The sequence below is a fragment of the Hibiscus syriacus genome, unplaced genomic scaffold, assembly GCF_006381635.1.
Source record: "Hibiscus syriacus cultivar Baekdansim isolate YM2019G1 unplaced genomic scaffold, ASM638163v2 tig00006264_pilon, whole genome shotgun sequence".
Taxonomy (NCBI): Eukaryota; Viridiplantae; Streptophyta; class Magnoliopsida; order Malvales; family Malvaceae; genus Hibiscus; species Hibiscus syriacus.
The window spans coordinates 50321-62005 of NW_024062091.1; the positions used below are offsets into that span (position 1 = coordinate 50321).

The 11685-nt window shown below is 31.9% G+C and overlaps 1 protein-coding gene across 1 annotated transcript; it reads left to right on the forward strand.

Annotated features, from left to right (window-relative positions):
- The first annotated feature begins 10080 nt into the window (after positions 1 to 10080).
- Positions 10081 to 11412, forward strand: LOC120200637 (BURP domain-containing protein 3-like). Its single transcript, XM_039201427.1, has 2 exons — positions 10081 to 10168; positions 10437 to 11412. Exons 1-2 carry the CDS (start codon positions 10118 to 10120, stop codon positions 11223 to 11225), a joined length of 840 nt encoding a protein of 279 aa, XP_039057358.1. The 5' UTR covers positions 10081 to 10117; the 3' UTR covers positions 11226 to 11412.
- Positions 11413 to 11685: the final 273 nt, after the last annotated feature.

Below are 11685 nucleotides of genomic sequence, written 5' to 3' on the forward strand. Positions count from 1 at the left end.
CGAGCTCTGAAATGAATGGAATAAAACTGAATACCAAAATTACCAAAATACCCTTATGGCCTATATTAAGTAAATGTCTTGGATTAATTAAGGAATCCAAATAAGCATAGGTGTTGGACTACCTTTAAAAGTTATGGAACTCAACTTAAGTGAGTATATCAACCCTAAAGCTATGTCAATACCTAAACGACATAGATATTACTGGAATGCGTGTTCGTCTTTTCAGTTTGGCTCGATGATAATTTTGGAAGTATTCAGCTCAGCTCAACTCTAGATCATATTCAGTACTAAGGATTGGATATTTGTTCGACAAATCAACCACGAATATTAAACTGAACGAAAGTACAATATGTATCCGAAATTCAGAAAATGTTCGATTTACTCTGGAAAACTCTTAAGTAACCGGGATAAACTTGACTGTTAAATGAAATAAGTAACCTTAATGACTAATGATTAAATAAGTGATTTGGATGAGTCTAGAAACGTTAACAAACATACATAATGAAATGTTTTTATGGGTCATGAACTATAAATCAAGCACGTCAGCATTTCATGATATTGTGGAAGCGTGAAAATGAAATAAAGAGCATTGGAATATCTATGGATAAGAATGTTAGGTATAAAATAAATAAATACCCTGGAAGGACAAAGAATTGATCAGTCGATAAGCATTAGTTATGGGAATTATTCATATCGAGTAACTCGTTAATATGATCAATCGACAAAGATTGTAAAATTTCTGAATCGTTGTTTTCCCTTATCAGGTCAAATTAGTTAGGTTATATCTGAAAATATAAGTAGCTCAGATGTAAAGGATTCTGAATACCCTTTTGATTATGTAGAGCTTTCAAAAAAACTGTATGAATAAGATATGATCTCGATAAGTCTCAATCTCAATAACTTATGATTTCATCAGTTATTGAACTCTTCCAATAGTGATTATAAATCCCAACATTCTATCGGTATATTGAAGATCCGTGTTTCTCTGCCTGATAAGATTATTCTGTACTTATGAATAATATCTGTAAACTCTGGTGTGTTCCCTACCCACATGAATATTTTATCCGATTTTCGATTTGAATTCTGATCTGATACTTGACATGGATTCTGATCTGATATCTGGCATGGATTCTGATCTGATACTTGACTTGGATTCTGATCTGTTACTTGACCTGATTTCTGATATGATACTTGGCATGATTTATGTTTTGATTTTTTATATATCCGTTTACGGACGGACATATTTTATTTGGGGGTATTGTTGGAGGTTACTATATATGCAGGTTCCTCGGCTTTATGCTCGGGGCCTTACTTGGTGTGTTGGTGGGTGTATGGTTCTGGGGAACCTACACATTATGGTGTGTTGGTGGGTGTATGGTTCGGGAAAACCTACACATTATGGTGTGTTCGGTTGGAGGGATTACTATGGTTTTTGATAAATGATTTATGGGAGGGTGTGTTGGAGGAAGTTATCGTTACCGTTACTGCATGCTCCTCTGCTTTATGCTCAGGGCCTTACTTGGTGTGTTGGTGGTGTATGGTTATGGGGAACTTACACATTATGGTGTGTTTGGTTGGATGGATTAATATGGTTTTTGAATAAAAATATGTTTTGAATTGCCACTGTTTTAAAAAGAAAAGATATGTATCTTTTCACTGGTTTTGCGGGAATACACTAGATAACCTATTCTGATCTCTTGAACTCAGTCATATGAAATATTTGTCTGAACTGAAAGCTCATTGTCCGTTACCATCTGAAATATCAGTAGGATCTCTACTCAGCATAAAAATCTGTAAATATTCGGAAATAATAAGGATATGTATGTTTATCTGTATCTGTACGTTCTTCAGCATCATCTGGTAGTTCTGTATTACTGAGCTTTTCGAAGCTCACTCTATTATTCACCTTTTCAGGTTAAAAGAATTGTATCAGTGCATCTATTGACTTCAGTAAGGGAGTTCTTCCGGCGTTGTTGCAGAGTATGGTACATGTGATTAGGGGGCATGTAATTGTATTTTGATTTATATACGAGTCTGAAAATCTGTTTTATTTTTAAATAGTGACAACTGATTTTATAAGTTACACGTTTCAATAAAAGTTTTAAATTTTCCGCTATTTTTACAGTGGGTCGCTCCGGTGGCCCAAATGTGACACCCCGGATCAGATATGGTTACCCTTATCGGTCTGTGGGGGTTACAAAAAGGTTGTTCTTTCTAAAGATTTTTAGATTTAAGCAGTTGCATTTGCAATGTATTATCAAATATATTAAAAAAAAGTTATAAACATATATTATCTTCTAATCAGCCCAAACTATTAAAGAAATATATTAGATGGAAATTGAACCTATTGAGTGGCCTCAGGGTAAAAGGGAGTGTTGTTCTCTTTTGAAATTCTATATTTGAATAGTTACGTCTTCAAGATGTAATAACTAATACTTTCCCAAACAATTCTTAAACAATATATAACATATATCATAAAAATTTATCAAGATATAGACATTTTAATTAAAAATTAAGAAAAGTCTTGACATTTTTTCCAAATAAAGAAATCAAAGAATCAAAATGTGATCTTGTTTGACAAGTTAATTAAATTTGGAAATTTAAATATGGGCAAGTTTGATTAAGGTGGGTTTAGATTCATTTGCGCTTATTCACTTGGATGGTTGACGTGGCAAGCTCCCAGCCCTTGGAGCTAACCATCCATCAATGGCTCACATGGATTGTTTTTGTTTGACAAGGATTGAAGTGATGATGGCCCTTGGATGATAATTAATCAAGGGATGAGATCATTTTGTGTTTCTTTACATGGATTGGTGATGTCATCACCTTAAAAGCTAAACCAACAATAAATGCCTTATCCTTTTTTGAAATTCAAACAAAAAATATCTTCTCCTACCAAAAAAATCGTGTCTACCCAGGAAATGGTACACTAGGATTTAAACATTGGGTCTGGTTTTATATGTAAATTATAATAATAACACTTTATAATAATAATATTTAATGGTTGGAAGATGGTGATTATAGAATCCAACTTAATTCACAAGTCAAGGATCTTTTTTATGAAGTTAAATTAATAGCAACTAACACCTAATACTTAAATTTGGAAATTTAAATACGGACATGTTTGATTAAGGCGGGTTTTCAAGCATATTGATGCAAATGAGTCGAAGCATTTTTTTGTTGGTACAGAGTCTAAGCATACTTTATTCCTATTAAATTTGATTCAAAATATATTTATACAATATCTGAATAAATTAAATAAAATATATTTTCATGCAATGTCTAAATTATTCATATACCGTTCATAAATTGTAGCATATTACGTACATTCGAATCTGTATCCTCCTTTATATTACAACAACAATAATAATACTAAGCATAAAAAGTAATATGATACTGTTTTAGTCTAATAGAGAAAAAAATCAAAATGAAATCTTTCTTGAATATTTGATAAATTATTTAATGATTGTGGATTAAAAGATAAATACTTTTATTTATTAAATAATATGATACAAGTGACAATTTTTAACAATAACTTAAGTATTAGGCGGCAATTATTATCTATTATCTAATCTTGTAATTATGATATACACTCTTCAATCATTAAAATTGTAGTTATCACTTGTGATCGCATACAATGTGTAATATCAAACAAGATTAAATAAAATATAAGATTATATATATGACGCACCATTAATACGTAATTATATATAGGACTACCTATTATACAAGTGAGAAATTTAATAATAACTGAAGTATTAGATGATAATTAACTTATTAAGTGAATTCAATAGTTAAAGGTTCTTATTTCTAAAAAAAATTAGATTTAAGCAGTTACGTTTGGAGTGTGTTGTCAAATAGATTAAAAAAGTTCTGAACATATATTATCTTGTAATCACCTCAAACTATTAAAGAAATATATTAGATGACAATTGAACCTATTGAGAGGCCTCAGTGGTTAAGGGAGTGTTGTTCTCTTTTGAGATTTTATGTTTGAACAGTTACGTCTTCAAGATGTATGTGCATTGTCAATGATTAAGTAAAATTATAAACATATATTACTTTGTAAACGTTACACACCATTGAAAAATGTATTAGATAATTATTATCTATTAGTTAATCTTGTAATTATGACATACAATTTTCAATCATTAATAAATTAAGAAACTTCTATCTCTTAATAATGTTTTGGGGTATATAATTATTTTTCAAAATTTATTTTTTAATAACAAGTGGACTCTGAATTGGAGTATATGATAGGACAATTCATAAAGCTCTTTTCATTGGACCCTACCTTAATTTTACAATTAACATATAATGAATGTAATTAATAAAGTGAATGATTTTAAAAGATAATAATTTACACGCTATTCATATAATTTATTATATTACCAATATATTTTATATATGTATATATGTCTAATTAGTGATTTAATTTTTTTAGTTTACCATTTTCTTGAAGCTCTTATTATTTAAAAAGATTAAATAATAAGATGGTTTTAAAATCAATATATTACATCACGTGTATAATGTTTGACGCATTATATTAGTATACGACTTTGGAGTAAAAGATAAATCTTTTTATTTATTAAATAATATATTAGACAAGTGATGATTTATAATAATAAATTAAGTATTAGATGGAAATTATTATCTATTATTTAATCTTATAAATATGATATACAATCTTCAATCATTACAATTAAAATTTAATTATTACTGATTATGGCATACGGAATATGTCATCACCAATTTTACTAATATATTTTATACCAAAAAAAATGAGGGAAGTAAATTAATATGGGACTAAGAAACTTTAAACTATTTTAGTCAAATGGAGAAATGAAAAAAAAATCAAAATGAAATATTGTTTAACAAGTTTTGGTCACTTACATTATCATTTTATTAAGTTTTGATCACTTACATTATCATTTTATTAAATTTTGGTCACTTATGTTATCATTTATTAAATTTTGATCACTTACATTGTCATTTTCTTAAATTTTGGTCACTTGAACGTTGAATGTCGTTAGGATGTGATGTGGCACATTAAAAAATGGTTTAATTTTTAATTTAACCTCCATATTTTAGATAAAATACTAATTAGGAACCTTTTTGTAAATCTAAAACAACATAGAGACAAGTTTTTAATTTATCTTTTGCAATATGTTTTTCTTCATCTTTGCCGAAACTCTAACCCCTTGTGTTGGCTCTCTCTTCACCTTCTTCGTCACCGATCATCTATGTTCTAATTTCAAGCATCCTTTATGAATATATAAAATAATCTAATATGATCCACCTCTAATCTGAAGGATTAAGTGTCACATGAAACCATCAAAGTGATTAATCATTTTTTAAACCATTTACTCAATATAATAGTCATAACCATAATCATAAGTAAAATCATAAGTTTAATATCCACAAGCATTAAGTTTTGGAAGGGAAGCTCCAAACATTACATCCCAAAATATAATAATAAATATATCAAAACAAAGTTACCACTCAAATATACATAAAGTCAATGAATAATACATACCCTATGACAATATCCAAGACGTATTCTAATAGCTCGATCAATATGAAATCTCGAATCCAACGATAAGTTCATCGAATTTCCATATAAGAACATGTGGACGGAAACATATTTCAAACTTTGAACTAACGAGCTTAGTGTCGCACAAATAACTCTACTATACTACATGCATTCATCATATTAGCATGACAAGAAGTATAGTTGTTAACAATATATATGCATCACGCGTACAAAACATAACTAAGCATCATGATGTAGTCCGAGGTCATTTAGCATCACGAGACTCACACCCCTCTAGCTTATGATAAAGGTACTATAGATAAGATCTAGGTCACATATCATCAACATCTAATACGTGAGTAGTCTATTTCTCTAGAGTATTCTAGATAAGTTTGGGTAACATGAACATTGGAGTAACATCCGACTAGCATATATATACCATAATACTAATTTGGATAAATTCAAATATTTATCATACAAACAAGATGATTTTCATACACAAATAACTTGGGTGTCCTTAACGTTTCCCGAGTGTTAAACAAATGCATAAGTCTAATAAAATCTTACCTCATGATATTCTTATGTTTAATCGCATACATTTAATCAATGTTTCCACTTTCAAGCGTTTAATAGTGTTCAAGACATCTCTAAACTTCTTACTCCTCCAAGTTGGTATCGATACATACCTTTTGGTATTGATACCAAACCTAAGGTATCAATACTTACCCTAAGTATCAGTACATGATAACTCCATAAAAAGACTCTATTTTTAGTCTTTTTACTTTAGTTATTGCTCGTATAAACAATGTTGTCATAAAATATAAGTTGCATTTAGTTGCATTTAGGTTATAATTGCATATGGTGGATAAGTTTTGCCTAGGCAAGATTTATTTGGTGTGACTGATGCTGTTGAGGAGAAAGAGATTTTGTGGATTGTGTGGGCAGGAATTGACTTAGGAGGAACATTTCAGTCGTGATAATATATTTTGCAAGGGCGAGTGGAACAGAGAAGACAAAGATAGCGAGGAATAGATTTATCTTACAAGTCTGAAGCGAATTTGACGAATTGCTTATGTCACCTGCCAGCTGTACGACTGACCTCACGTGCAATCAAGCCCCCAAGATTCTTACAATATCCAGCCGCCTTTCCATCTATAGCTTGGACAATTTAACACGGATATTTAGGGAATATTTAATTATGCAAAACCCTAGGAAAATTCTCTTAATAAATACCCAGTCACAACCATCAAAAAAAGGAGGCAAAGAAGAAAATTTACCTGAGGCGTGGAGTAAACAGCTGCAGTGCATTACCTTCCACCGTTCTCCAACCCACCATCCTTCGTGTCCTCCATAGCCAGGCTATAGTAGAGTGGCGGTCAGGTCTCGAGAGAGGCTGGCCGCCAGAGTAGACGAGGTGCTAATCAGAGATGTCACTGTAGAACCCCCTATTTGGGATTCGTTCTTTCTTTGTTCTAAATTTTTTATGGGTTTTGTATTAAATGATGATAATCTTGGATGAGTCTTTGGCAACACCATGAATTGCTTTACTTGGTGTTGGTTTTTTTTTGCCGAGATAATTATTTTATGGTTTATGAATGATGCATTATGATTTTGCTTATGTCTTTTTTGTTCATTGTTTCAATATTTTACCTTGACATTGTAAGAGCTTTCGAGAGATTGCCTGGTGCCTAGGTGAAACACTTTTGGACATTGTAAGAATTTTTGAGAGATTGTCGCTTTTCTAGAAATTGATTCTTAGATTCGAGAGAATTAAGACAGATCTACGTGAACAATGGAATGAATTTGGGATGGTGATGTTCTAACCTGACTACCTTAGAGATAAGGAGAAGGTTTCAATAGACTAAAAGAGATAGACGCTTGAGTAGGATAGACAACGACTATAGTTCACGCTGAGGAATATTACTATAACAACAGTCTGACAAACCAAGGGTTGTAGTTTACGCTGAGTAGTATTGCCATAGCAACCGTCTTAGAATACTCAGTAATCATGTCGGGCAGCCTAAACATATCATAACAAATCCTTCCAAACTTAGAATAATTTATTGTCATAGCAAAAGACTAACCTGAGTGCTCTGTGAAAAGTCTGAATATGTGAGGTTATTTTGAATATATTTGAATCAACACTTTTCTTTGCCTTGTCTATTTTAAATTGTTACTTTTGCATATTTACTTTACCTCGACCAAACTTTTCTACAACCATACTTCATAATATTCTTTTGCTTTAGTAACACTTTGACACAAGTTCGTATAATCCATTGCTAATTGTTTTTCTATTTTGACAAGAATTCAGGAACTAGCTCGTGACACCAGTTCTAGTTGTGGTGAAACATCAAAATCCCTACCAATCCCTGAGGAGACGATAACTCACTTACCCTTTATTACTTGATACGACTGTGTATTCTTGCACAGAATTGCTTGCCTTAGCATATACATTTACAAGCGATCAAGTCTTTTATTGAAACAAAGTTTTCTAACTATTCCTCCAAGTTGATATCGATACCTACCTTTAGGTATTGATACCAAACCTAAGGTATCAATACTTACCCTAAGTATCGGTACCTGATAACTCCATAAAGTTCAATTTAATACCCATGGTATCGATTCTTCCACACAAGTATTAATACTACCCTTCAGATGTATCAATACCAAAATAGCTCTCAAAGTTTAGAAAAATATACCCAATATCAATACCCATATCCAGAGTATTGATACTCACCTGATAGTACCAATACCAACCCTAAGTATCAATATCAATTTAAGCCCTGAAGTTTGAAAAATAAGCCATGTATTGATATCACTACCTTTAGTATCGATACTCGACGTACATTATTGATACCTCAAGAACATTGTATCGAAACTATCCAACCAACATCTCAAATCTTGACCCTTGTATGAACAATATCAATATTAGATCATTCAGTATCATTACTAAAGAACACAAATATCTTTTTTTTTATGAGAATCCCATCCCAACTCTCCCCAATCACATATCTAAGGACTTATGGTGATGTTTAAAGCTTACGAGAATCATATAGGCCATAATCCATCATTTTTATGCATAATAACATCAAATCCTTCTCAAACCAATACCCATGCAAAATGTACACATTATACTACATGCACTTATACAAGCAAACAAGCTACACATGTTGATCTACAAGTGTTATAGATGAGTTAGAAGTGTGATACATTACTCCAAAGCAGCTAGAATCTCTCTTAGCTTAACCAAACACAAAATTTTCATTGTTCTTATCTTTGGAGCTTTGTCCCACTTCTCTCACTAATCAACAAGCAAGAAATGAGTTATTAACTTATCTATGAGCTTGAAAAGAAGTCATAAAAACTTTCTGGATACTGAAATCTAGTCAAAATGGGTTGATCAAGTTCAAGGGTTCTAAAATCTATTCTAAACACTCACTGTGGCCAAACTTATAGAAAGAGAGCTTGAATTGAAGTTTTAAGTGAGGAGATTATAATCTTTATCTTTGTAAACTTGGACTAGGAATGTTGGACAAAAAAGTTCTTACCTTAGATCAAGCTACCAAGAAGAAGAGATAGATTATAAAATGAAATCATTTTATTATTGTGTCACATTATCAAACTAATGACATTTAACGTCTAAGTAGGGTTATAAATGAGACGAGACAGATTGCAAGCTACTCGAGATTGACTCGGTCAAATCTCGATCAACACTCGAATCGAATGAACTCGACTCGGGCTCAAACCCGACTCGACTTCTTAACGAGCTAAAACGAGCTACTTAATACTCGATTCGAAAAGCTCGCAAGCTACTCGAAAAAATGTTATATTATAATTTTAGATTTTTTAAAATTACATTATTAAAAACATATTAAAAATACATTATTGATAATTATAAATTTTTAAAAATATATTTTTTAAATGAATATAAGATTTTTGTAGGTTCAAATTCGAGTTTGAGTTCGAGCTCCTGAAATTTTTATGAGTTCGAGCCTTTTCGAGTTCGAGTCGAGTTTCAATATTATATTTCGAGTTTGAGCTGAGCTTGATAATTTCTAGCTCGCGAGTTTTCGAGTCGAGTTGAGCCTAATTTTAAACTTTTCAAGTTCGAGTCGAGCTCAACTCGGCTCGTTTACGACCCTACGTCTAAGTGACCAAAACTTAATAAAACGGTAACGTTCCAAAAATAATTTAGAGATAAAATGGTATTTAAAGTTATGGGTCAAATTAGTATTTTATGTAAAGTTTAAGGATTAAATTTAAAATTAACCTCAAATTAAAAATTACACTCTTTTTAAAATAATGTACCACGTCATCAAACTAACCACATTTAACGTTATATTGATTAAAACGTTATAAATCGATAACACAACTACACAAGTGACAAAAAATTATAAATTGATAACATAAGTGACAAGAATATTATTTTTTAAAATTCAATGATCAAAAGGGGATACTTACGAAACAAAAGTGACCATTTTGATAGTTTACCCTTTTGTGTTTTTCATTCGTACCATCCGAAATCAGCTCACTCCTTTATAAACGGAGAACAAAGGTGAAAGGGTGGACAAATTTGAAGAAAGAATGGGCAATGAATTTGTTACTTGCATCTTCCTTCTCCTACTTTTTCTCATGGTAATTATTCTTCAAATACACTTTGTGCATCTTATGATCTTAAGATATTGTGTTTCTCATAATATATTAGAATCAAGAATGAATTAATCGAAGTCTTGAAAATTTAAGTTCTCGTATAATTTAGATATTTTCTTTGTATTTCTATTAATAATTAAAGTTCATCCTCTAAAATGTTCGAAGTTAACTCCCTAACATAAAATTATGAGTTTGTTCCTAAAACGGATCATTGATCAACGATGATGTATATTAATCAATTTTTTTCTGGCAGCTTGATCCTGGTGTATCCTCCAATGTTCTGCGACTCCCCAGCATGGATTTGGTTGATCAAAAAGAAGACGATGGTCATTCCTCATCACACTTCCACATGAATACAGTAAGCCTGGCCAATTATGATCCCACGTTTACTGTCATGAAGAATATTCAGGTCGGGAAAACGATACCAGTCTCTTTTCCCTACATAAAAGATCTATCCCCTTACCAATTCCTTCCAAGAGAAAAAACCCATCACATTCCTTTCTCATCCAAGGCCATTCCCGAGCTTCATCGGTACTTCTCCGTCTTCCCTGGTTCCAAGCAAGCCACGGCAATAGAGCAGACTCTTAAGTTCTGTGAGAGGGATCCCCCCGCAGGAGAGGCCACGGCCTGTCTTACCTCTTTCGAATCCCTGACCGATTATGCCCGTGGCATCATCGGATCTGACTCGGACATCCGTATCGTAAGATCGTCTCTTATTTCGAGCTCGACTCCAACTCTCCAAAACTATACTATAATGGAATCGAAAGAGATATTAACTCGAAAGGTGATACCATGTCATGCAGAGCCATATCCTTATGCAGTGTACTATTGCCATTTCCAAGTGAATACTGATAACAAATTGTTCATGGTTTCCCTCAGAGGTGAGAACGGTGATTGGGTGGATGCCGTTTTCCTTTGTCACATGGATAGCTCCCCATGGAGTGTCGAGAGTAAAGCACTCATTCGTCTGGGGCTTAATCCAGGGGAATCCGAAGTTTGCCACTTCTTCCCTGCATATGATCTAGTGGTGGTTCCCCAGTGAATAGTCAAAAGTTTATATTACAAATAAGTAATTAAAGTATACCATTTTTCATCCAAGTATCTAAAATATTTTTTGTCAAGGTAAGTACTTAAACTTACCCTTTTGGTCAAAATAAGTACCTAAAATAGTTGTTGGTCAAAATAGGTACTTAAAGTATTTAATCTTTTTCATCTAAGTTGTAAAACAGTTGACACATGACATTAATTAAAGAATATTTTAGGTACTTATGTAAAAAAGATTGGATTTTTAATACCTATTTTGACTAAAAAATACTTTAAGTGCATTTTTTACCAAAAAAATAAGTTTAGATACTTACTTTGACCAGAAAATACTTTATATGTATTTGAATGATAAAGATGATATAATTTAGGTATATATTTGTGATATAAGCCTAATAAAAAAAATGCATGTACTGTGAATAAAATAAAAGTAATATGGTTTGGTTTGGAACTATTTCTCA

Excerpts from the sequence above, each read along its gene's own strand:
- LOC120200637 (XM_039201427.1), top strand. The coding sequence starts at position 10,118 with ATGGGCAATGAATTTGTTACTTGCATCTTCCTTCTCCTACTTTTTCTC. Across the intron at positions 10,169-10,436 it reads TTCTCCTACTTTTTCTCATG|CTTGATCCTGGTGTATCCTC; the intron begins GTAATTATTCTT and ends TTTTTCTGGCAG.